At 43.6% G+C, this 27,266-nt stretch overlaps 1 protein-coding gene and 1 pseudogene across 5 annotated transcripts in view; one reads left to right on the top strand and one right to left on the bottom strand.

Annotated features, from left to right (window-relative positions):
• Nucleotides 1–21,077, top strand: part of UBE2F (ubiquitin conjugating enzyme E2 F (putative)) — a 32,863-nt gene extending 11,786 nt beyond the window's left edge. For all 4 annotated transcript variants that reach the window (XM_080933358.1, XM_080933359.1, XM_080933360.1 and 1 more), the window contains 8 exons: nt 52–81; nt 2,900–2,965; nt 10,997–11,064; nt 12,061–12,131; nt 13,931–13,988; nt 14,990–15,022; nt 17,243–17,305; nt 19,861–21,077. In XM_080933358.1, the coding sequence (XP_080789484.1) occupies nt 52–81; nt 2,900–2,965; nt 10,997–11,064; nt 12,061–12,131; nt 13,931–13,988; nt 14,990–15,022; nt 17,243–17,305; nt 19,861–19,911 (440 nt within the window). In that variant the 3' untranslated portion in view covers nt 19,912–21,077. The remainder of the gene's footprint in view (nt 1–51; nt 82–2,899; nt 2,966–10,996; nt 11,065–12,060; nt 12,132–13,930; nt 13,989–14,989; nt 15,023–17,242; nt 17,306–19,860) is intronic.
• Nucleotides 6,331–6,989, bottom strand: LOC308432995 (ran-specific GTPase-activating protein-like; annotated as a pseudogene). Its single transcript has one exon. The product of its transcript is annotated as a ran-specific GTPase-activating protein-like (transcript).
• Nucleotides 21,078–27,266: the final 6,189 nt, after the last annotated feature.

The raw sequence follows: 27,266 nt of genomic DNA on the forward strand, positions 1-27,266 counted from the left end.
CTGGTGATATTATGAATATCACTATTAACCATAGTCTCTTTATTTCTACAGAGGTTGCAGAACTTGAAGCGAATTTACCTTGTAAGTATAGCATGCCTGTCAAATTATTACTATATAGTAATGACATGAAGAAAACACGTTTTGTTTTAATAACTTTGCATAGCAAAAGCTTATTTTGTGTATATATTAAGAATACATTTTAATTTTGTAAAAGAAGAGGGGTATTGTTTTGTTTTGAAAAATCTAGTAAGATGAGGTTCTAGCCAGGTATCAGTAGCACATGCCTTTAATACCACTTAGGAGGCAGATCTCTGAGTTCAAGGCCAGGACAGATCAACACAGTGAGTCCCAGGACAAGGTGATAGAGAGCCCCCAAGTCTCAACACATAACAAAGAGTCTTCTGAGCTGCACTGGGGGAGTGCTGTCTGTGTGAGTGCAGTGGTGGCATGATTGTGATTGGTCAGGTGCTTTTGGTTCCACCTTCTCCCTAAGTGGAAAGCAATGGGGGTCAGGAGCACACAGCCCTGTTGTTAATGAGTGTGCTCCTGTTCGTTTCAGGAGATGGTTGTTGTTGGTTTGTTTTTGTGTTTGAGAAAAGGCAGCTGCACACCTTCACCACAGATGTGCTCCCATACTCTCTTTCCTGCGGACACACATGGGCCCAGTAGCACAGTGCTCATTGAGAGATGCACTTGGATAATATGTTTTAGATTTCTACCTTTCTATCTTTAATCTTCCACCAAATATTTTACATTTTATATGTCTTATGTAGAGCCTGAAAGCTTTGACTATTTTACTCTTGTTGTTGTTGTTAAGCTTTTTATTGTAATATTCGGTTTAAAACTCATTCTGAATCTGAGGGGTAGTTGTGAAGTTAGTTATGAGGGCACAGACAAGCTGTTTGTTAAAATCCACTATGCAGCCTTGGCTAGCCTGGACTTTACTATGTAGACCAGGCTGGTCTCAAATAGCTGTTTGCCTCTGCCTGGCGAGTGCTGGGATCAAAGGTGTGTACCTCCTGGGCAGGCTGAACAATTACTTTCGATAGCTAACATTTGTGTGGGAGAAGAGTGGGTTATAACAGAAAATGCATTTCTGCTATGGCTCTCATCTAGAACCTCCTGATTCTGTAGCTTGACCTCAAAGTTGCTTTCATTCAAAAATGAAGGTATTGTCTGGGAATTTTATTGAAAGGTTAATTTTGAAGGTCGGGGATTGCTCAGTAGCAGAGTACTTGCCTAGTATGTATAATGCCCTGGTTTCGGTCCCAGACACTGAGTGAGGGGGAAAAAGAGTAGAGTAAATTTCTACCTAATAAGCAAAAAGTAAAAGGGTGTGTTTTAAAATGCTCCAGATAGTCAGTGTGAATAGTGTGACAGACAGGCAGATGGCAAAGCCTGAAGCCAGGTGATGAGCTGTCTGTCTCACTGCCTGTGTTAGGGCACTTTTTTCTAAAAAGCATCATACAGTGATTTTCTGTGTTCTAGTTCAGTAAGTCTTTCCACTGTCCCTGATGTACATATTTAAGGTGCCTTTTCATCAGAGACCACAGAAAGTTTCCCCTTAGAACCAGCTTGTGTGCTTGATGTAAATCTTGTAGGATGTGGAAAAGACATGAGCCTGTTTTCCTACCCTGTGTCTAAGCTATCAGATAGCATACACTATTTGACATGCTTTTTTGCCATGTTTTCTGCAAATCATCATGCTAAAGAAGAAACAAGCCACCACATGCTCATTCTTTGCTGTCTGTTTAAAATGTTTCTAAAATATTTACAGAGCCATTAGGATGGCTTTTTATTTGGCAGTGTGATTAGAGACTGTGGAATAACCTCAGAGCTTTGTATGTGCACATACATAGATATCTCCCTGAAAATGGACATTTCCTTAGATAGGTGCTGTTGTATATAGAGAAAACAAGTGTGCACGTGCATGTGTGTAAGGATACATTAAAAAATACATGGATAGGTTAAAAACATAATATGCATAAGTAATGTAATGTTTTTTTTAACTTATCCTTTCCTGAGCTTTAAGGTTAGTTATTTGATTTTGGTAGTTTTATTAATTTTTAAAACTTAACTAAGTTTTGTATTTTTGGAAGGCTAATTCAGAAGGCTATTTCTAGAATAAAGCATGTGGTAGTATATTTTAGAGACTGCTCCTGACCCCTGTAGACTGAGAGTTTTTTCTCCCTTACTCTAAAAAAGAAAGTCTACAAGTCAAACTATTCTGTGTTTTTTACCTCAATGTTTTATGTCTGACATGCTCATTAAATATCAAAATGCAACAAGACCAATAGTAAAATTGTGAACCCATTTCCTAAGACAGTGTTTCACTATCAGCATCCCCTCACTCTGGAGGTAGAGGCAGGTAGATTTCTGAGATTTTTTTCCCCTCTAGTGTTACGGTAAATTCTGGGTGGCTACTAACTCTTAGTATCTCACTTCTGTCTAACTTCACTTGTGATGGGCATGTCTGTGTAGATCTCTATGGTACTGACAAATTTGAACAGAAGTTTAGTGTGCTGCTTTTCCTGTTTTTTGTTTTTTGATTTTTTTCCATATTTGGTTAGCCATTATCCACATACATTAATGTCTTTGAGGGATGGTCTCTTCCATTGTAAATAGCACAATTCTGTAATGAAGAGAACTCTTTAGTGACGATTTAAAAATTGAAGTAAACTACCTTAATTTGGAATTAACTAGTTAGACTAAGGGGATGAATGGCAAAGACAACAGAACTGTAGTTTGCCTTGGATATACTCCATGATTACCATTAGAGTGCAGGGACCCATTAGAGTACCTCATGAATTAGCACTAAGGGCTTCTGTGTGTTTGGAGGTTAGCTCAGCATGTGGACACTGCTCACTCCTGACACTCCTAATGGCTGTTTCTTTTGTAGGTACATGTAAAGTACATTTTCCTGACCCAAACAAGCTTCATTGCTTTCAGCTGACCGTAAGCCCAGGTAATAAATACTGCATATTTCATGTTCATGTAATTTTCAAGTGTAAAGGTCTGCTCAAATCTGTCTTTCTCTGGATTTGTCCTGTGGCGTGTTAGTGCTCTCCCATTCCTTAGGATGATGTGGCCTATGTCTTGCAGCCAGATAAAGTACGGCAGGTGTGAGGCACTCAGTGTCCTGGTGACTAAAAGTCAGGCAGCTAACATCAGTTGGCAGCAGCCTGCTTTGAATATGGACTTTGAAGTCATGAGTGGGTTCTGGTAATACTCCAGTGGAGCTTGACTGAGGTGTGGTTGCTTAGCTGCAGCCTCCATCTGCAGAGGGGAGTGGTGAATCCTGTCTCAGGCAATGTCAGGATCAAATGGAGTATGCACACCACTTGGGCCCAGGTTCTAGCAGATTATCAGCTGTTCTCCTTAGGACTGTATTAAGTACTTAGTCTCTAGGGGCAGCAGCATATATCCTCGGTCAGACTTTTCTAATGAAGGTGGCATTAAAGGAGTTACTGACCATTAACCCATGTCTACCTCCATTCTTGGTATCCAGGTCATGCTACTTCAGGGTAGGTGGGGTAGGAAAAGTAAGGGAATCAATTCTCAGGGTTTCTCCAATAAAGCCAGCTCATAGATGTTTTTAAAGGTTGAGTTGAGAACTGCATCCCTGGTTTCCCATTCTACATGTTGTATCTGAAGTGAAATGTTAAAAGTAGCCAGAGGAGGAAGGACATTATTCAAACGATGTTACTAGTACTTCAAAAAATGTGAAGATTATTCAAAGGATTATGATGCAGAGAATAGGGAGAGGGATGGTTTCTCTTCAGGTCATACTGACAAGGTAATGTGACACTTGTTAAGGCTGGAGTGGTTTGATCTTTGGAGTTTATGAGTACATGTTCAGAGTTGTTCTAGGGCAGTTGGTCCACAGATGTTTCTGACATCATTTGGCAACTGTAAAGTTCATATTGTTACTTAAGCTGACATGCACAGAAAAAGGAGAAAACAAACAGGACAGAGTTTCCTTGTAAAAATAGAGTGTTGTACTATTTGTGGAGCGGGTGGTAAGGTGCTGAGAATAATGAGTCATGAACTAATTAAAAAGTGAGAGGTACAGAATTTTGTTATCTGATAATGAGTCTCCTAATAAACATGGCTTTGTATCTCTGCAAGGAGAGTGGCTTGTTTTTTGTGGAAAATGTTGTATAATAATTAAGTATCCCATTTCAAACCATTCTTGGTAATTCGTAATTCTGTTTACATCTAGCAGCAGTGGTGCATTTTTACTATAATCTTAGCACTCAAGAGGCTGAGGCAGAAAGTTTACAAGTTCAAAGCCAGCTTGGGTTACCAAGCAAAAACGTGTCTTAAATCTATGTGAAGGTTTACAGAGTGCTCTGGGACATACTTGTAACTTTGGTCTGACACCAGTTGCTTGGAGACACTAGTAAGGACCTCATCCTTAGAAATGGGTAATTTGCATGCCTGGTGTCTTTGATTGAGTGAAATGGTAAAGACCACACTCATTCTGAAACATCTTCTGTTCTCTGTGTTGTTGATGAGGGATGCTGAGTCCATAGGTACCTTCTCTCATCCCAGGATTACCATGAAGAGCATTGTTCACTAAGTGCCTCAGGCTCCTGTGTTACAGTGAGCTAGGCTCTGACAGTCCAGCAGCAGTCTGAGCACACCTCTGCAGTCCTTGGCTGCTCACAGACCCTTGTTTCTACTAGCATGGTTAGTGGCATAGTTGTGTTTCTGTGGTTTCCTGTGAGTGTTTCTCCCTCTCCTCCTTGTTTTACCTGTTTGTTCTCACTGAAACCCATGAATGTGGGTACTCAGATGACATGACCACACCTTCATCCCGATTGTCTCTGTCCTGTAAACAACTGTTGGAGGTTCAGTGTTCACTATCCTAGCAGGCAATAAAAGATTTTTATTTTAGTGCCTGGGAATACAAATTCAAATAATGGTATCTGGAAGAGCAGACATCTCTGGGTCAGTGTTCAGTTGACAATGTAGAGGTCTTGCCAGAACTGGGATAAACTTTGTGCTAAGTTCAACAGTGGTGGTTGGTTTCTTGGTTGGTTTTTGAGATAGGGTCTTACTGTGCATCCCAGACTGGCCTTGAACTCCCCAACCTGTAGCTTCAGCCTCTTAAATGTTGACATTACAAAACTCAGTCACCACACCACAGTAAAGTGTTTTTAAGACTTTAGTTGACACCATATAAAAATAGTAGATTTTAAAAATATGTTGTTTATGTGACTTATGACCTTACTAAGTTTACTTGTTTATTCTAGTAGCTTTTAAAAAATAGTGTTGTGCTAGAAAGGCAGTTCACCAGTTAAGAGCACTTGTTACTGAGAACACAGGTTCAGTTCCCAGCACTGCCTGGTACCTCTCAGTCATTCATTACTCCAGTTCCAGGGGATCCTATGCCCTCTAATGACCTTCTGATATATCAGGTTTAAACATGATGCAAAACACTCATACACAAAATAAACAGACCTAAAAGGTAGTGTTGGCTTCTTGACCTCTATCATAGAAGTCTTTGTTCTGTGTGAGAATCAGTGCCTTTACTTCTCAGTGCACTTGCAGACTCCTCCATTGAGCAAGAGCTGGGTTCCGTTTATTACTATATTCGTAGGAACTTTTGTGTCAGTAATTATGAAGAATGTTTTGTTTTGTTTTTCTTATAATTTCTTAGGCTTTGTTATCAGTAGTAAAATAAATTAGATGTGTTCCTCAGAGTAACTTTGTCTTATTTCTCTCTGAAATGACTGGTAGGTTGCCAGTGGTCAACCTGGAACTTTATTTTCAGGAAACTTTTTATTTATGAATGAAATTTGCTTAGGAGATAGTGTTAGCATCGACTAGTTTTTGTTTTTTCCTAAGTCAGCTTTGAGATAATTCTTTGACAGAATTGGTCCATTTCACTTGAACTGTAGGTTTGGGATGGTTTGCTTTTCTTGTTAATGTCTAGGGTATGTGGTGATTGTGAAAACTTTCTGTGATTTACTGTGATGTGTCATAGTAACACTTAAGAGTCTCATTCTTATTTGATTCCTGGTTCTTTTCTGGTTATTTTAGTTTCACTGTGAGGTTAACCACAGTGAGAAAACACTACATTTTTTTTCCCCCAAAGGCATTTTTTATTCACTATTTTTGATGACTATTAATAAGTGTTTCCACTTTGGAAAAGAAAGTTAGCACAGTACATTTTCATGACTGGGAAATGGATTTCTGAAGTCATGTTCGATGGTGTCAAAACTTGGAGAAAATAAAAAGTTTAAAAAAAAACCAAATACGAAAGGTTGGAATTCAGTTCTTTATAAAGTCCCTTATAAAAACAAAACAGAATAAAAGCAAACCTTAAAGGGTGGGGCAAATTTTTAAAAAGAACAGGAAAGGAAAAAGAGTGATTCGTTGCTTCTCCTCAGACTTTTCCTCATCTTTGTCTCTGGCCTTCCTCACTAAAAGGGCTTCCAGCTTCTCAGCCACCTTTTCAACATCATCATTTTTGCCTGGTCCTTTCTTTTCCCTCTCTTCAATTACTTTCCTGCATTTTTCAAACTTTGTTTTGAATTTTTGTGCATTCTCAGCATTTAGGAAGCAGGTATCGAGCAGCTTAGGCTTGAGGCACTCGTCAGCAAAGTCGGCCTGGGTATTCTAGACCCGGGCACGGTCACTGCCAGCATTTGGCTTCAGCTCCATCATCTGCGTGATATAGTAGTTGGCGCATATCTTCAAGGTTTTGTCCTTCCTCTCGAGAAGGCGGATGGTCCCTTTCTCCTGCTTCAGACACTTGACATCTCTAGTGCCTCGCTCCTTCCATTCTGGGAGGTCATTCTCTGAAGCAAACTGGAACAGCTTTGCACGAAGCTTAAAAAGTTTCTCTTCATCTTCCTCCAGCATTTTAATTTCTTGCTTAGGAAGAGAAACTATGGCTCAAACTGGAGGTCATTGTTGGACTTATCTGCATTCTCTGTGGAAGTGTCATGGTCCTTGTGACTGTCCTTGGAGGCTGCCATGGGGGTGCAACGAGCTCAGGTGGCCTCTAGGCAGCTGCTGGTCGCAGCTCCTTTTCTCCACAGTGCTCTCCTGCCTGTCCACTGTTTCCTTTGCACCCCCCCCCCCCGCTGACTCCCCACCCCCACGACCTGAATCCTTGAAAACAATAAATTTTAAGAACAGACCCCCCCTTGATGAGTCTCTCTTTTTTTTTTTTTTACTTTATTCATTGTATGTATGTAAGTACACTGTTGCTATCTTCAGACACACCAGAAGAAGGCATCGTATCCCATTACAGATAGTTGTGAGCCACCATGTGGTCTCTGGGAATCGAACTCAGGACATCTGGAAGAGCAGTCAGTGCTCTCAGCGTTGAACTGTCTCTCCAGCCCCCAGAGTCTCTTCTTTTAAATAACCCTAACGACAGGTGGCAATTTCTGTCTTCTCTATATACTAGAAATGGGTGAGCTGTCTGCCAACAGTCTTCTGACTCTGAGGAAAACACTCACTGCTCTTTCCTTGCTCCTTTTAAGAACTCTGTTGGTGTGATGTTTGCTTGTGATGGTACCTAGTGGGCCACCGTGCTACCTGGACAGACATGTCATCTGTTTCATGCCGATTTCTCCCCTTCCCTAGCACATGTCTTCCAGTTACATATTTTTTGGAGGATTCTTTGCTACCATCGTTATAAATAGCTTCTGAGCTGAGTCGTGTCGGTGGTAAGAGTGCTTGCCCAGCATTCATAATACATTTTGGTGGTTACCAGTAAAAATATACAGTGTGGGCCAGTGAAATAGTTTGTTGGGTAAAGACACTTGTTGACTTTATGAGTTTAATCCCTGGAGTTCACATAGTGGAAAGGGACCCCTACTTCTGCAAACTCACCTGACTTCCAAATTCACATCTCTATGTGCATCTGAGCACACTAGCACACACTCAACCCACAATACACTAAAATAAGGAAACAAGTAAAATAAGTAAAGTGAATAAATGCAATGAAAAACCAAGGTAAATAATGCATGTTATGTCCAAAAGTAGCATGGCATTTAAGTGGTTTTTTTGGAATTTAAAAAATAACCAACATTCTGTTTTCAGTTTCATGTGTATCTTTTATAATAGTTTCCCCCACATTTATGTTTCTTGATAATCATGTTAGGTAACTGTGCTCTCTACCTCATCTCTTAAGTCTTACTCTCTTGCCTTAAATCTATCTAAATTGCACCCTAATTCTTACTCCCTTACTGTGTTCACCTTCACTGTACAACTTAATCTCTTTTCTATCAAACTGCAAGCTTCTCGTGGCAGACATTTTCTCTTATGTACCCAGGGCAGAAGAAACATGGTAGAATAGCACATTAGACACATTGACATCTTCGTGACTGGTGGGCAAAAAATCGGAACAGTATCAGTGAAATGCAAAGCCAGCCAGAGAAATACAGTGAGTGCAGCAGGAGGGGTGACTGCAGCACAGCCTTATAGTGTGTCATTGTGTCTTATATGGGGCACATTCACTCCTGAAGAGAAATCAGAGTGAGAGCTATGTGGTCTGCTGAGTGGGAAAAAAAAGACTGACATAAAGATCCTGTACCATGGTGATTGAAATCAAATTACAAGAGAGCAAGATTACCAGACTTGTAGTTAAATTTACTAAGCAACTCACCAAAACAGGTGTCTTTTCCCAAGACTTGTTACTATGTCACAAATCCAGGAGTATTAACAGAAAGTAAATGACCTGACAAAAGAGAAAGGCTTTGTTTTGCTCACCATTTTAGGGGTGGCAGTTCATTATGTAGGGAGAATATGGTAGACCTTAGAACATGGCGGGGGGGGGGGGGGGGAAGCAGTACAGGAAAGGGTCAGAGCAAGATGTGGCCCTGGGTACCTCACACAGTGTCACTGCAACCAGGCCTCACTTCCACAGCCCCATCAACTTCCCAGTTGTCTATTCAAACCCTGAGCTGAACAAACAGCTCCTTAGGTCCTGATTTGTCTGGAAAGGCCTCACAGAGACCCCCGAAGCTGTACCTCACTGTCTCTTCTGTTCTCAACTCAGTCAAACTGACATCCAGAATAATGTATCAGCAGAAGAAAGAGAGTAATAGTTAGCAGCCAATTGGGAGGAAAGAAAACAAAATACTACATTCTGTGAAATGAGTAAATGAACTTTTTTACTAAAACATCTTGGGTATGAAAGACCTTTTAAATCACTACGCCAGAGACTAAGTCCATGAAGTAGAACTGGCTGAGTGTGGTGGCCAAGCTGAATTTGAGGCCATTATGGTATATAGAGTGAGTTCCAGGACAGCCATAGTTACTCAAGAATACCCTGTCTCTAACTCCCTTTTTCAACCCCTCCACCCTTACCCCACTCCCCCAAAATAAAATGCCAAAGGTGTTCTGGAATGACAACTCAATGATGCAGAGTTCTTGCTACTCTTCCAGAGGATTCCAGCACTCACTTCAGCTCATATGGTGTGTAACTCCAATTCTAAGGGCTCCATGGCACCCCTCCACACAAGCATCCACATGAATTAAAATGTTACAAAAGCCAAGATAAATCTAGGAGCCCTTTTCATCAGTGGACCAAAGAGATTCATCTTGCTAATAAGAACTGGACACCAGTTCTTATGGAAGAAATATAAATAACCAGGAAACTGAGCTATTTCAGCCTTACTAGTATTTAGCAAGGATTGTGTAGTGAATCACAAATAGTGCTTAGTCTTTATGACATTACCAGAGTATGAATGCTACCATACAGGAATGGCTGTTTTAACTATTGGATAACATAGTGCTGGCACAGCCTCAAAGTCCTTTTCTTTTTTTAAACAAATGCTCTTTAAAAAAAAAAAAAAAAAAAACTATTTATTTATTTATTATATGTAAGTACCTGTAGCTGTCTTCAGACACACCAGAAGAGGGCATCGGATTTCATTATAGATGGTTGTGAGCCACCATGTGGTTGCTGGGGATTGAACTCAGCTTCTCTGGAAGAGCAGTCAGTGCTCTTAACCACTGAGTCATCTGTCCAATTCCCCTCCCCCTTTAAAAAAATTCATTTATTTTTATATGCTCATGGGTGGAAGTCAGGGGATAACTTGCAGAAGTTGGTTCTGTCCACCTTGTGGGTCCTGGAGATTGAACTCAGGTCCTCGGGTTTGGAAGCAAGCACTTTAGCTTGCTGAGCCAGTTCACCAGCCTTCAGCTAAGTTCTTAAAGAAGCCTGCTTTTATTAACGATTTACTACTGTTAAAACTTGCGTTATATATCTAATTTATGTAAAAAGTTGGCCTTAGTGTCGTAGCTTTAAAGATGCAGACAGTGCTAGTGACACCGCAGTGAGACTAAGAGGCTGCAGTACCTCTACTGGCAGCAGTCCCTTCAGTTCCTTCTTGAACTTGGATGGGGTCCAGTTAAGCAAGAGAGACTGTGCTGTGGCATATGCAGAACTGAAGAAGGCGGGACACCCATTTCCTAAGTGTGTTCTTTCTTGGAATCTTACCATGCACTCACTGAGGCAGTGGGTGGAACCCTCTAGTTCCCCTCTGTGCCCCTAAGCCCTGAGCCATCTAGCAGGGGAGGGCTGTTGGGTAAACATGTGCTGGGTGACTGGAAGTTTTACACAGGTGTTGGAAAAACAGCAGTCAGATCTCATCAGCGTTCCCACAGAAATGGCATCCTCATAGGGGATATGGAAGCTGTCCTGTAAAGAGGTAACTCACACAAGGCAGGAGATGGTTAAGAGGGGACACATTAATAACTATAGCCCTGCAGAAAGAGCCAGCCGTCCTGAAGGATACCCTGCCCTTTTTCTCTGAGGGCACCTTTGCCCTGGAGCAGATGGTGATGGTGGCAGTGTTGGCAGGACAAGGCTGTGTACTGTGCAGCTTTGCGGAAGGAACCTGGGGACTCTGGTCCTAGTGTTAACCTCTTTATTCTGTGTTTGCTGTATCCTAACTTCATGTTTGCTTTTGTTTCCTTTTTTTTTTTTATTTAAAGATTTTTTTGTTTTGTTTTGTGTTTTTAATAGATGAGGGTTACTACCAGGGTGGAAAATTTCAGTTTGAAACTGAAGTTCCCGATGCCTACAACATGGTGGTGAGTAGCCTGTGACCCTCCCCGTCTACACACACACAGGGCAAGGCATAGAGACATGGGGACACTGCCTTGGGAGCCATGCCTCCCACACAGGCCCACTTGTGTTCCTCGTGGGGCATTGGTGGCAGTGTGAGGATTCAGTACAGGAACTCGCTAGTCTGGCAGGACTCACTGTACAGATGTTCTGCCGGGTGCTCCGTGTAATTTTTTTTTAATGGGGGATCATGTTTTTAAGACTGATTTTATTTATGGTATAATACCAAAATTGCAGGGACAAGTGATTTTAGAATTTTAGGTAATAATATACCTCTATGATAGTTCCTTAAAGACCACATTACATACTAATTATACTAGAGGCTATCACATGGGAAGTAAGGTGATTTGTAGAAAGTTGAAGTGATAAAAATGGTAAGTAGCTACACAGATGGGTGAATGGCAGGAAGTAGATTTATAGGGATTTAGTAGAGAAGGGAAGAGCACAACCTTTGGAACATGGCAGAGCCAGGGACTAGGTGGCATGAGCTGTGTGAAACTATGGTCTTAAGTTGTAGAATGTAACTCCACCTCTGAGGAATCCAGCACCCACTTGCACATAAATGTGCATATACATTTATGTGTATATACACATGTTAATAAATGCAATAAAGTAGACTAAACCTGGTCTGGGAAACTATTTAGCACTAGTGTCTGCAAGCACATCTGGCTAAGGTGGTTCTGTTTGGAGCAGTAATGGTCAGCTGTGGATCTGTGATTTGGGCATAGCAATTTGGACTCCAGGTTGGAGTTTCAGATTGGAAGGTGGTGCATGTGTCTTATCTGTGTGTCTGTCTATGCCTGTTGCAAGTATGTATGTGTGTATACACTGCCACCTACTATTCTGTTTTCTAGTTCCATAGATCAGATCATGTGCTTGGGGGTATAGAAAGGCCACACATTGCAGCTATGGACTGGGGAGCTTTGTGACTCCTTCCACCTCTTTCTCTCTCTCTCTTGCAGCCTCCCAAGGTGAAATGCTTGACTAAAATCTGGCACCCAAACATCACAGAAACAGGGGAAATATGTCTAAGGTGAGTCTCTTCCTCCCTTCTGCCTGTGTGAACCTCTTCAAATTCACTCTTGCAAGGAGATCTTGCTGGCTACAGTTCAGAAATGCCTGGGCCAAACTGACACAACTACTTTTAGAGCACATTCTCTGTTGCCCACCCTTGCCAGGGCCCTGGTAGTCCTCACTATGCCGTGTGATCTCTCTTTCTTCACCTCCTTTAGTGAGCAACCACAGTCCCACTTTACCACTGATGTTAGCTAACACACACGTAGGTTCTGGGTAAGTAAAACCCAGGAGGAAAAATTACAGGAGCCTGACTTCAGTATCTCAGATATCTGCACTGAAGATACTTTTCATGCTGGCTCTTTGAAAACAGGCAGGTTACCTGTGTCTCATCAGCTGTAGACTGTGTCCTGCTTTCACAGTGGCACAGGTCAAGGCCTAGCTCTCCCTGAAAGGTTACTGCTCTCCAAGGAAAAGAGCAGGAGAATAAAATGGGGGACTTATTCATAACAGCCAGAGCATTTGACGTTTGTTTTTCTGTTTGCCCTCTCCCCCACTTTCTAGTACTATAAGGATGTTAGTAATGGGTGTCTGGTCCATGCCAGCTGCATTAGATGCAGATCCTCTCACAGTAGGACTTGGACAGGTTATCAAGGCCCTGCCTCATGCTCAGCTACCCTAGGAAGCAGGCTCCTCCTCATGTTCATTGTACTGTGGTTGGGACCTGAGGCTGTTCTTAGGGGTCCTCTGTCTTTCCAGTCTCCTTAGTAAGCGTTAGTGACTTCATAAGGAAAATGAGTTACACCTAGATGCCTCCCTCTGGTCTTTTTTGTCTGGGAAATTCAGTGTCATCAACCCATGCCAGAGCCTTAAAATACTGTCAGGCATGGTGGTACATGCTTTTTAATCTCAGCACTTAGCTGTTAGGAGCAAGTGGATCTCTGGATTCTAGGCCAGCTATGGCTTCATAGTGAGACCCTGTATCAAACAAAAACAAACACACCATAATAACAAATAACAAACCATAAACACAAAATTGAAAGAGAGTCTCCATGGACTATTTACTATCATTGTATGTAAATTGTCATTTATTTTGTTCACTGACACTAAACAAAGGGGTATGGGCACAGGAGGACACCACTCACCAGCCAGCCTGTAAGGTGCTCAACCACACTAGCAACCAGAAAAGATGCAGGAGTACCATGAGGAGCATTGGGGTGGGTGGGAGAGAAGACAGATCAGCCTGTCAGCAGCTGCAGATAGTAACAGACTTTGGGCAAATGCATGCTTCTTTCACAGATGAAGTAGTTCCTCTTGTTGGGGGAATTATGTTTTGGATTATGCCTGACACATGAATTATAGGCTTCAATCCTCAGTTATTCCTTCTATAATTTTTGTTGTTGTCACTGTTTCCTGGCTTTTAGACAACACATGTGTGTGTATATTGTTTTAATACTTTTCTGGTGGGTGTGATGACACACCAGATGTGGGGCAGATACAGGAGAGAATTGCCACAAGTTTGAGCTAGACTAGAATATATATCAAGTTCCAGACAGGCTAGAACTAAGAGTCCCTGTCTCCAAAAAAAAGATTTACCTTTGCTTAGAAATTCCATATGAAGAATTAATAGTCTATACACAGTCAGTAAACCAAATAACAGACATTGTAACTGAAATACAATTTTGAAGGTGAGGGCTGTCCTCAGGAGGACAAGATAAGACTGGGCAGCAGGTTTCATAGATGGATTGTATTTCTCTATCGTGAATAGAGACTTGCAGTTGAGCTTTGGCTCTGAATTAACGTGTTTCTCTCTTCCAGTTTACTAAGAGAACATTCAATTGATGGCACTGGCTGGGCTCCCACTCGAACGTTAAAGGTGAGAGCATTCCTCCTGTAGTCCTCAGGCAACTAGCCTCCTGTAAAAAGTACACCCTTGCTCCTCCTCTGCCAACCACATGCTGTCTGAGTCTGCTCCAAGTATTGCTTAGCCAGTTCTGATTGGGATGAGAGTCCTTGCTGACCAGAACCATATTATTCAAGAATCAAACTGTAGGTTTCAGAACCACAAGAAAAAGCCTCTCGGTCCCTGTTCATTCAACAGAGCTTTCTTGAGCCTTTCTGGGTGTGTGGAAGAGCTGCAGTGTGTATAGTTATCCTGGTCAGAAGGTCTGTGAAGTGACGATGGGTATATTATTACTGAATAGGCCCCACAGGGGAGAAGAGTCCACTGTCACAGCCTGTAGACTCTACGCAGTTATGTCCCATATGACCCTGCTTCTGCAAGTCTCTGGCATGGCTGTCATTCTCTGCTGCCTTCCTTCAGGCTTAGTGCTTATCTTCACCTCCAGCTCACACCAGGTCAGGTGTGACAGGACAGAGAGGTGGAATGTCCCTGAGAATCAGCTTAAAGGAACAAGAGTGTGGAGTGAAGAACCAGGTAGAGGAGGTGTTTGGGAGCATCATGGCTCCCATCTGAGAGTCAGATCTGTGAGCACAGAGAAACAGTAGTTTTCAGTAGTGGGAATTAATGATCTTAGAAATGTGAGTCTCCCTTAATTCTTAAAGTAACTAGAGAAGGTTAAAATGATGTAGTGGACTAATTTATTTGTGAATCTCAAAAGGTAGTAATGTCACAAAGCAGCAGGCTTTGTTTTGAGGTAAAGTTCAAAAGTCCATTCTGTATGGCAACAGGTAAAGCATGCATGTGTGGCCCATGGCTCATGGTCTCTGCATCTGTCTGAGCAGAAAAGGCAGGAAGTTAATCTTGAGAAAAAGTGTGATGCATATTTTGATAGCCTATGATGTATATTTCTTGGTTACATGTTTAAAAGACTTAGTGAATTGGAGCCTGAACATGTTTTTCCTTTCTTTTTTCAGGATGTTGTTTGGGGATTAAACTCTTTATTTACTGTAAGTATATTATTAACCCCCACCCACCACCTTCTTGATTTTCTGGCTGCTGATTTAAAACACAGCCTTAAAGTCCATGGGGTCTTAGAAGCTAGCCTTCTTTTTTATTCCTTATGACCAGATATTGCACTGATGTAGGAAACTAGGGAGCTTTAGAGACCTTTGGAGGTTTCTGCCTTCTAGAGCATATCTGCTCCTTCTGTCTTGCGAACACAACATGCTTGCTTTTAATGTTCAACAAAACAACAACATGCCTCCAAAGAAGTTAGTATTCACTGAAATTTCAGGTTCTCCCTGACTCCTGTGAAGACATTAATTCCACCACTCAGATGGTTTTTCTGGTGAGAGAACCCAGTGTTTGTAATCATGGATGCTGAGTCTAGTTCACAATCTTCCCAGCAGCTGGGTTTCACTATCTTTTTAAATAGATTTGTTATCTTTGGGTGCTTTTCTTATATCAGAGCCTGTGTGCTGCATATGTGGCTGGCATTCACAAAGGCCAAAAAAGGCCATTGGACTGAAGTCATAGATGGTTGTAAGTCACCATATGGGTGCTAGGAATTGAACCAGAGTCCCACTCTGTGTGCCTTAGTCTACTATGTAGCCCAGGGAAACCATGGACTCATGCCATTCCTCCAGTAGCTTCCTATGTGCTGGAATTAACATTTATAGCTGTACATGTTTTTTTTTTCTCATTAGGAACACAGTACTGCAGAGGAATACAGTAGTCTCTGCAACAAGGCCTTTTCAGATGTCCTTTGAGAAGCAGTAATTCACTATATGAATAATATATCTGGACTGATTTTATAGAGGATTGGGCAGGTCAGCTGTGGCCTCTGTGCTGAGCCTGGGTGTACATGGAGAGGTGGAAAGAATCTGCTCCCCTGAGTTTGGGGATACCAGATATTGTTCCCTTTGGATTTTGGAAAGTCAGAAAAGAACAAGACCACTGAGGCAAGACCAAAAGAGAAACTTTGTGTACACTGCGGAAACACAAAATTAGAGAAATGAATGCATTTAAAAAGGAAATGGAGCTGGGTCTGGTAGGCTTAGTCCTAGCACTTGGAATACAGAAGCATATAGATCTCAGAGTTTGAGACCAACCTGGTCTATAGTGAGTTCCAGGCTAGCCTGGGCTACAGAAATACTCTGTCGACAAAAGTAAAGAAAGAAAGAGCCAGTTAGATGGTGTATCTGAGAGAGGCCCTAGCCTGATTATAATCTCAAGTTAAATCCCCCAATCCTAACACTTCCTAAAAGTTGTCCTCTACCCATGTATATGCATGCACTACTCACTTGTCAAAATGCTGCATGATAATAAACTGCAAGGAGGACAGCATTAGAGCTGGAAAGATGGCTGAGCCGGCACAATGCTTGCTGTACGAGCATGAGGACCTGAGTTCAGTTTCAGGAACTGATAGAAAAGAGAGAGCACAGGTGTGTACTCGTGGGTCCAGCACTGGAGATTGGGGATCACTGGAGCTCGCTGGTCATCCACCTGCCTGATTTGTGAGTTCCAGACCCAATGAGAAACCCTGTCTCAAACAACAACAGAATGGTTGTTCTAGCTGGCAGTGCTGGCACACACCTTTAATTCCAGCTCTTGGGATGCCTAGGCAGGCGGAGCTCTTCAGTTTGAAGCCAGCCTGGTTTACAGAATGAGTTCTAGGAGAACCACTATACAGAGAGATCCTGTCTCAACTGCCCCACCCACAAAGAATGGTGACTCAAGACCAGAGATGACTCAGCGGTTAAAAGCACTGGCTGTTTTTCTAGAGGACCAAGGTTCTATTTCCAGCACCCACATGGCAGCTCACAACTCCCTGTAACTTGAAGTCATTATACACAAGATACACAGTATACCTACATACAGTCAACCAAAGTATTTATACATAGAAAAGAAAAAAACCAAATCTTTTTTTAAGAGAATGGTTGTCATTCACTGGTTATCAGATAGCTTCAAATTAATGTGATTTCTGTTACCTTCAAGTTTCCCCAGAGTGGGGGATAGTCCTGTGGAAACACCCTTAATCTCTGCTCAGCCGTCATTTGTCATTCTGAAAGCCACCCCGGCTCAGCACTCTGAGCACTCTGAGGGATGTGGCGTGCTTGGAACTCTCAAAAGCTGTTCTGCCAGACACTGGTGCACTGAGAAAGGGAAAACTTGCTACAGTTTAAAGCAGATTCTTTCCCAAACTCATGAGTTGCTCTCTTTTTAAGGATCTTTTGAATTTTGATGATCCACTGAATATTGAAGCCGCAGAACATCATTTGCGGGACAAGGTGAGCTGATAAATGGGCAGCTTCTAGGTAGACACATTAAGTAAAAGGTAGTAGGAGTCTGGACTTCAGTGATGGATGCCAGGCAGCTAATTACGGCAATTTATATACAATGTTACAGAGAGGTGTGGTTTGCTCATAGCAAGTGTAGTTTTTATACAGGTAAAATTACATTACTTCACTAGCAATAAGGGAGGGCTGGGGGTATAGCACTGCAAACAAAAATAGCAAAAACCTCACCACAGTGCTTCAGAGGTACAGAAGGAAAATGAGTAATGTCAGGCCACAGTTTACTCCTAATCTTTTTCTCTCTCATCAGTCCATGCTTTTTTCCTGGACTGTTTTCTCTGATCACTCAGGTTTTCCCCACAGCAAGTCAGTAAGCACAGCTACATCCCTAAGTACTGCTATTTGATTTGGTCCTACAGGCAGATTACTGGATCGGAGATACTGGATGTCCTTAATTTGAATTGTGGGCTGATTATTTATCTTTGAGGCTCAACAGGGCCCCGAGCCTCTATGGCACACTGTCTAGGAACCTTCTAGGCAGATCACGTATTGCAGAGTGTGCTCTCTTTGTACCTCTGAGTACTTTGCTCTTATTTTTGAGCCATTCTCAGAAGATTGTTTGGGTTTTTAATTTTTTTCATGATGTGCCTGCTGAGGGCCTGACCCTGACCATGACTTTGCACACACGGGGCAGAGCTTTGTTTTGTATATCACACATTTTCTGTCTTACCTACTTCAGATGCCTATGAGGTGCTTCTGAGAAAAAGCCTATAAATCAAATACCCCAGCCCCCTGAAGGAATCATTGTAAGTGTACTAAGCTGACAAGAGTTGCCATCACAATGCACTTGTGGCTGCACTGTGGAGCTTGTGTCTAAGCAGGGTGTGGGTCCATAAATGGAGCATCAGAACCTCAGAGAAGAGAAGGGACAGAGCACTGAGGGAGATGCACCTGGGATGGCTTTACATCAGGGACTCCTACAGAAGACCAGAAACAGTCTTGTGTGTTCTGAGCAGAAATACAGAGAAGCTTCGAGGGTGACCTGGGTGGAGGTGACTCAGATTGTTCACTCTCAGTAAGTGGCTAAGAAGCTCATCCTGTGCACAGCCATAAAAGGACAGACCCAGGGAATTGAGCTTGAGTGTCTGTGGTGGTCCTAAAGTATTATGTTCTGAAAAAGGAATAGGACTTAGAAGCAGCAGGAACTGCAGTAGGAGACCTCCTATGGGCTTGGTACTGGATTCACTGGAAATGAACAGAACATAAGGGGCCAAAGGGGATAGAAGTCTTTGTCCCGAGTTAAGGATGGGTGTGAGTAAAATGGACTCTCCGTTTCACTTTCTAAGCTTTCGTGGTAGTTCCTGGTAAGCTCACAGTATTGTCCAGCTCTGGAAAATGGAAGTAATCTAGAAGACATTTTAGATTTCTGCTAAGTCTTCCCAACCACTCTGTATTTTGAGTGAAGGCCAATGTGGGAACCTTAGCACACTGTCCCATGCACAGCAGAGTCATTTAGAGTCAGATCACTGCTTAGACTGAGAACAAGTCCCTGAACTTTCATAGTGTTCAAACTGAGAACATGCTGGGCCTTGATAGCTGTACCTTTTCAGCATGTAGCAGGAGGCCTGGTATAAAGCTGGGCAGGGTGGGACCCCATTGCAGAGACAGTTGTAGGTTTTTAAAAGAGTATAGCTCCTCAAGATGGACCAAGTTCTTGCCTGTATCCTGCTCAGTACTATGTAGGGAGCAAGATGTGGAACCCTTCATGCTTCAGGACTTACTTGGGAAACAAAGCTTATGATACCTATGCAGTGGGGACAGCAGTGGCCTGTAGCTGAATTGTAAGAGTTAAACTGAGAGCTTCAGTCCCATGGGATTGGTTACTAACCTTGTAGGGAACCGTGGTCAGTGGCCCAAATCTGAGAAAGCTTTCTCTTTATACTGATCTAGGTGAGTCTTAGGGTTTTTGTTGTCTTTTACCATCTGAGGAACCCAAGCAGACATAGTTTTCTTTACATGAGATGATTGTAAGCTCTGTGGCCCACTTGGCTTTCCTCCAGGTGTGGTGAGTGCAGGGATGGTAGGACTGTAAAGTAAGACATTATAAGTGGACAGCCAGGTCCTGTGAAGATAGATCTAGAAGGGAAGGTCTTTCAGAAAGCAGCTGAGTGGCTCATACTCCTTGCAGAAGAATGTTGTCATTGGGACCAGAACATGCTTTTCTAGACTTGATAATCCTGTTGGCAAAAGAGAAGGGTGGGTGAGCTGCTCTTAGCATTTCTACTGCTTAGGCATGTTCTGTGTCCTTCCCCACCACATACTCACTGCACTGTCTCCTGCACAGTTTGCACTGGTGTCATGGAGAGGTGGGCCACTGGTGACAGGAAGCCAGGTCTCTCTATAGGGTCCTTCACTTTGGAAGTTTGCTGCTCTCCTGAAGTGTCTCTCCCTCTCCCTCTCCCTCTCCCTCTCCCTCTCCCTCTCCCTCTCCCTCTCCCTCTCCCTCTCTCTCTCTCTCTCTCACTCTGCTCTGTCCTCTCCCTCCGCAGGAAGATTTTCGGGACAAAGTGGATGAATACATCAAACGCTATGCCAGATGATAAGAGGAGAGATCGCAGGTCTGAGGACTTTGTCACATTTGTCTCTGATGTGAAACAGCTCGAGGTAGCCCTCCTCCCCATCCTCATACTCCCTGTCAGTTCCTTGGGATTGTCCCAGTCCTGTGACCATGCTGTCCTGAAGAAGACCCTCCTGACTACCCACTGTCGGTGGCGAACAACATAGTACAGCAAGAAAGTGTGTCTGGGCCTCAAGAGAGTTGTCTGCTTCCCTTAACGTGTTTCCTGAAACTACTGTCTAGGCTGTCTGGTGGGATTGCTCTGAAGTTGTAATGAACTCACCACTGAGGATATAGCGCTTGCTTCCCTTCCCCCAACAATCGGTGTCCTGCACAAGTGATGTAATGACATGTTCCCTGTGACTGGCAGATTGGCAATAAGAAACCCGCTATAAACTGTGATTGGATGCACATTCTCTTAGCTTCTTCCACGAATGTTGACCCTACCTAGATGTGAAGCTTCCCAGAATGCATAGTCATTCACTGTAGATCTTACTGAAATGCGTATTTTATTTAATGTAAGTATATTTTGGAACAGATTTGTAATTTGTACAATTTGATGCTTTAATTATTTTTTCTATTCTTATTTACTTTGTATTCATTGTATAGAACAAACACAAAGATATGGGGTCAAGAAACTACTGAAGAGAAATACAAAGAGACCATGCTAGGCACATGACTCAGTTTTCTCCAGATGCAGCAGAATCTGGCTTCTAGACACCAGCTCTTCCTTCAGGTCTACATGTGGATGTCTTAGAGCCTACACTTGGATGATCAAAACCAAAGGCAGGGAGGCTTCCCTCACATGCTACCCAGACACAACAGGCTGGGGCTCTCTAAGCAAGGGTGGTGGGTGATTCTGCCATGAGCCAGGGACTCCTTAACAGACTTTGTCATTGCTGTCCTGCTTGGAAATCAGCCCAGTCTCTGACTCTGCCAGAACTCCACTCTGGCTGTCTTCCAATTTGCCAGTGGTTCCAAGTAGGGGAATCTCACAGTCCTCTACAGGCCAAGCAGCAGCAGCATACGCCATCAGGGCAGTGCACTTCAGGGTCAGCCCTGGAAAGAGACAGGTGGGTTTATTCTAGCTTTAGACATTTGAACCAGTGAAAGCTAATGCAAAATAAATGCGTGTCTGGTTTTATTCACTGCCTGCCTAGCATTCACACCTAACTGCCAGTTCTCCTGTCTGTCATCTTCTGGGTTTAGGATGCTTTGTGAGTTCAGTTTTGCTTCCCACTTGGTATCAGGAATTGTGCCACTTAGCCATGAGGGAGGCCTCTGCTGGTGGCCACAAACCTAGAGGAACAGAGCAGAAAGGACAGCGTCTAACAAAGTGAATGAATAGCAGTACTCCACTGGTTTAGGTTTAGGACTTGCCCAGGGGCCTCAGCATCCTCCTCCCAGAGCCTAGGGAAAGATGTGACTTAACCTTCTGCCAGTGTTGGTGTCATTGGGCACTCAGCAGCCAGGCACTGTGCCATCATACACCTGTGGCACTCCTGGTGCCCAGCAGCTGACCAAGGTACCTGCCTGACAGTGCAGGTAGGACTTGATCACAAGAATGCTTCAGTGGCAGAAATGACACTAGTGCCTATCAGTGTACGTAGTTCGAGAGAGCAGCCTGCCTGCACTGACTGTGAGAAAGGTGCTAACCTCAGGGTATTATTACACAGTAGTGTTTTATTAGAGGTCAAATAGTTTATGACATGACAGTTCCAGATATGAGGATACCTCTCATTCTGTTAAGTGGAAATCACTCTCCCCAGTCCCCAGTCAACATACTCTGTAGCCTCACCCTTCATAGTGAGCAGTGGTGCTTACCTGACCTGTAGACTGCCGGCTTCTTGATTTCCCCACCCTGGCCAAAGTAACATTCTAACTAGTTCTTGTGACCCCAGCCAAGCTGGGTCTGCCAAGGAAGTATGACCCTCAAACTTGTGTAGAGGCTGGGCCAGCCCTCTGTGGGAAACTAGTACTAGTGGTTTGGCCTGGGGCATGGAAGCTCTTGGTAGCTTGAATATACTGCTGACTATCAACCTCTGCTTCTGAGTCTTGGCTCTGCCTTGGAGGCTGCTGCTTAGATTGGGTGAAAGTCCTGTGTTCTCAAGTGCTCAGAGAAGGAAACACTTGTGTGGTGGGCCTCTCAGGAGAGTCATATCTCTAATTGTCCCTTAAACACCCACCCCAGCAGGTTATACTTGCGGTCTTTCTAGGGAGCTGAGGCAGGGGTACCATTAGGTAGAGTTCAGGTTGGCCGCACACTGCTGTTCCTCGCCCGGCTCTCATTTGTTTCGTTGTGTTTGTTGCCCCATAGTCCAAGCTGGCCTTCTGCCTCAGTCTCCTAAGTGCCAGGATGGCAAGTCTCACAACACCCACTGTTTCGGGAGCTTGCAAGCAGATCCCAGCGAGCAGGGTCTTCAGGTGTAGTGACCCTCCCTTTTCATCCTGTTCAAGCACTGAGACCCCCATAAACACCCTGTAATTTACCGCTGAACACAGTCAGCAAAGTGTGTACTTGCAAGAGCGGTCACTGTAGAGAAGCTATGTGGAGCTTCTGCCCAGGGAATACCACAGCTGCACCCACTTCTGTAAGTGCATGCTCTTAGAACCACCTAAAGCTGTTTTGTTTTTTCTCCCTTGTGAAGTCTGTGATAGGGGTTATGTTCTGGTTAATTCTTAGTTGAACTCCTTACTGTTTACTAGACCTTAGAAGTCACTCAGAAATTCCTGTGGCCATCAAGGTTGTTTTGTTTGTTTAGATTTATTTATTTTATGTGTATGAGTGCTCTGTCTGCATGTACTCCTGCACGCCAGAAAAGGGAATTGGATCTCGTTATTGATAAATGAAGTTGCTGGAAATTGAACTTGGGACCCCTGGGAGAAGCAGCAGGTATTCTTAACCACTGAGGCATCTCTCCAGTCCCAGCATCAGGGTTTTTGCTGACAAACCAGCAATTTTCTTTTTTGGTTAAAAATACCCAATCATGGGGCTGGCAAGACAGTTTGGTAGCACAAGTGCTTATACATGAACCCGTGGTCTGAGTTTGATCATCTTCTCCGTTCCTCCCAGCCTCTAAGAGTGGAAAGAGAACCAGCTCCACGGAGCTGTCCTCTGACCTCCATGTGAGTCATGTGTGGCACGTGCTCACACATTAATTAAATAATTTTTAAAACAAAGGCTATATGCCAGCAGCCACAGTCTCAAGTAGGCACTTTCTCATTCCATCTAAGATTCAGACCACTACAGTTCCTCGTGGATTAAGTTATGCTTAGTAAAATGCTAGAGTGTGGTAGTGTTGCTGGGCATACGTTTGCCAAAGAACTTTAAAAATAAAGCCTGTGACCCCTCTTCCCTTCATGACCTGTGTCAAGCACTAAACAGCACAGGGGGTTGATACAGGAGGCCATACTGCCTGTCTCTGCTTATTGAAAGAATTACATTTTAAAGCACTTGGTGGAGGCCTTAGGTAAGAATGTATTTTACATGTTGAGTGGCATAAAGAACTGAATTGTCTCAAATCTCAGCTTTGGACTTGTTTGCTCATTTTTAATTTTTTTGAGCCAGTTTTTTTTTTTTTTCAAAAGAAAGAAAGAAAGAAAGAAAGAAAGAAAAAGTCCTAGGTTTTTAGCTTATCAAGACCATTGGTCACAGTAGGGCCTGCTTTCTGGGTACTGCAGTGCTACTGTGGATAGAGGCTCATGCACAGCCTCAGACAGGAGAACTTGCCAGGCAGGTATCCATACAGAAAAGAAAGGAGCTGAGCTGACATCCAGTATGTTGATGCTGCACTGTTAAGCACTGGGCTCTGGCAGGTCTAGGCTGTCTGTCATTTTTTGCACACTGAGTTTTATCACATCTGCATCCTTGCTGTACTTTCTAGCCACTCTCCACTCATGAAGTTGATAATATTGGGAGATTTGCTATCAATCCAACCATTGTGTTAGCAAACATTTCTGTTTAGAGAAGAAAACTCCAGTTCTAAAGCTCATACCCTTCCTTACTGAAGTGCTGAGGGTCCAAGCTGTGCTAAACAGCTTTCTTCTATTTCAGAAGTTTGGCCTCACACTAGTGTCTGAAGAGGTGGAGCTGTGTCTCTGGGAGGACTTACAAGGAGCTCTGGATGAATCTGGAGACACAGGCAAAGGTCCAGTGTTTCTGTTGCCTTAACAGTGTGCCAGCCCCATGGGGAACAGTCATTGAGGTCCCCAGCCTCAAAGTAGTGCCTTCACACCCTGAGATACAATATCTACTCAGTTCAATCCAATCTCAGCTTTCCTCTTGGGGCTCTGGCCATATCCAGTTCACATACTCTTAAGTACTCTGGCTGCTTATATACATAGATAGGCACTTGTGAGGACCCCAGTCTTTCCCAGCCACCGAAGAAACAGTGGGAATGTCACATGGCCTTATGTGTGTTCCTGTCCCTCTGGGAGCTGGTGATCACCTGGAGCCTCACCTTGGCCATCTGAGATAACCTGTAGCTCTTCACTGTTGAGCAAAGTAGAGAGTGTGTACCAGAGATGGTTGCCCAAGAAACTACCTATAGAAGCTGGGTGCCCTGGCCAGCCAATGCAGTGACTGAGGGATCTGCCCATCATTGAGGGAGCTGTCTGCATTGTTTATGCGGTTTCTTTGCTTGAATAAGGAGCCTAGGAAAAGACAGCAGAAAAAAAGCTTACCCTGGAGGCTCAGAGTTGCCTATCAGTATGAATAGAAATCCAGTGTAGGTTGGAAAAAAATGTAGGAAGCCCCAGTAAATAACATGCTGACTCAGACCAAAAACACAGGGAAAATAGACTAAAGTGAAAGGCAACAGGGGAAGCCAACCCATGACAAAACCCACGTGGCAGGAATGGTTCAGTGGGCTGGAGAGAGGGTAACTGTACTAACTGCTTTTCTGGAGGATGGGTTTGATTTCCAGCACCCACGTGGCAGCTCACAACTGTAACTCAGTTCCAGGGGATCCAGCACCCTCATAAATATTTGCAGGCAAAACACCAAATGCACGCGAAATAAAAACCATTTAAAAACAAAAATGAAAATCATGTTTTAGTTAGGGGTTCTGTTGCTTCGACCTAACACCATGACCAAGAAACAAAAAAGGGTTTATTTGGCTTAAACTCCATATTGCTGTTCATCAGTGAAGGAAGTCAGAACATGAACTCAAACAAAGCAGGATCCTAGAGACAGGAGCTAATATAGAAGTCATGGAGGGATATGGTTTACTAGCCTGTAAGAACAGGACTTTCAGCCCAGGGATGGCACCACCATGGGCTGGGCCTCCTGCATTGATCACTAATTTAGAAAATGCTTTACAGCTGGATTTCATAGAGGCATTTTTCTCAACTGAGGCTCCTCTGATGACTAGCTTGTGTCAAGTTGACACACAAAACTAGCCAATACAGATGGGACCCGTAACATGGAGACAAATTGGACCCCAGATCAAGCAGAAGACAACAGAAGGGTACAGAGAAAACTGCATGCCTGCTCGGAAGCTGGAAAAACAGATTGGAAGTACCCTCCTCGATAAGTCAAGCTAATACCTGGCTGTGTCACACACAAGTCAGTTTTCAGACTGATCACCAAGCAGACAATGCCCTTAAGTGAGACTGCAGAGCCCACACAGGATAGACTGCACAGAGTACATGCCCAGCCCACCTTAGCTGTCCTGCCATGTCTGTCTCTGGAAGAGAAAGGACCTGGAGCAGAAGCCTTGCGATTTAGCCCACTGGGTAAGAGATTAGTGGCTACTATTGGCTTAGCCATGGGAAGACTCCTAAAGGCTATGCTGGTCCTGCCCAAATTGGCAAGATGGCTGAATAGGTGAAGGTACATGCCAAACCTGGTGACCCTCTGATGGGAGGGAGGATGGGAGGACCAAATGTCCTCATTTCCCAAGATGTCACCTGGCTGCTATGTGTGCATCGTGGTGCAAGCAAGCGCTCAAACACAAGGTGTGATTTGTTCAAAGCCACACCCAGAACAAAGCTCTAAATACTTGGAGTAATGAAATACCCATACTGTGCCACAGCAAGCCACCAAGCCTGCTGTCTTAGTCAGGGTTTCCATTCCTGCACAAACATCATGACCAAGAAGCAAGTTGGAGCGGAAAGGGTTTATTCAGCTTACACTTCCACATTGCTGTTTATCACCAGAGGAAGTCAGGACTGGAACTCAAGCAGGTCAGGAAGCAGGAGCTGATGCAGAGGCCATGGAGGGATGTTGCTTACTGGCTTGCTTTCCCTAGTCTTGCTCTGCCTGCTTTCTTATAGAACCCAGGTCTACCAGCCCAGGGATGGTACCACCCACAGTGGGCTGGGCCTTCCCCCCTTGATCACTAGTTGAGAAAATGCCTTACAGTTGGATCTCATGGAGGCATTTCCCCAACTGAGGCTCCTTTCTCTGTGATAACTCCAGCTTGTGTCAAGTTGACACAAAACCAGCCAGTACACCTGTGCCAAGGCACCAAGATGCCAAAAAAACTATCCTGTAAAAGGCATTGCCATCCTAAACAGCAGTCACTAGCTCTGGCCATGCAGAGACACAGGTACTTCTGAGAGGGATAGAAGGGAGGAGTCCTTCAGAGTGACTGCTCAGCCAGGTCTATTTCTGGCTTTCCAGGAGGCAGACCTCAGGTTACCCTCCCAGAAGAGAGAGGTAGGCAGCCAAAGGCTCTCCAAGTCATCACCAGCAAGGACTACCTAGTGTTGCCAGCCTTAGGATCCCAGTCTTACAACATGTGTCCAAGAGCCTTAAAAAAACATCCTCAGGTCAAACACCAGGAACTTAAAAGAGAACAACAGCCAACACTGATGGAATGAGTCAAATCCTGGAAGAACCTAAAAGATGTCAGAATATCTGTCATAAACGTGTTCCCAGATTTATGAATCCTGAAGTTGGAAAAAAAAAAAAAAAGAATCCCCTCCAAATATTCAGAACTTACAGAAAACCAAAATTGTAAAGCTAAAGACAAACTCTAAAACTTTCATAGGCGGACTCCGTGGAAACAAGTTGAGTCAGTAAGCCAAGTGAACGAAAACGGCATGTAGACCCCGAAACAGCAGACCCAGCACCCATGTGACTCAAGCCCTACCCAGAGAAAGTGAAATCACAAGAGAAGCCAAAGAAACTATAGATTCTATAAAGGACTTGAACATACAGATCCCTGGGGAGATTGCCCCTGAGCTGATTAACTGCGAAGTCTCATCAAGAATATCAATCTCTGAACACTAAAAACAACTGGGCTGGCAAAATGGCTCAGCAGATAGGGACACTTGAAGAGACAGGCTGATCTCTGGTACCAGGCCAGCCACAGCTCCATGGTGAGAGCTGGT

Source organism: Micromys minutus (genome assembly GCF_963924665.1).
Source record: "Micromys minutus genome assembly, chromosome: 19".
Lineage (NCBI taxonomy): Eukaryota > Metazoa > Chordata > Mammalia > Rodentia > Muridae > Micromys > Micromys minutus.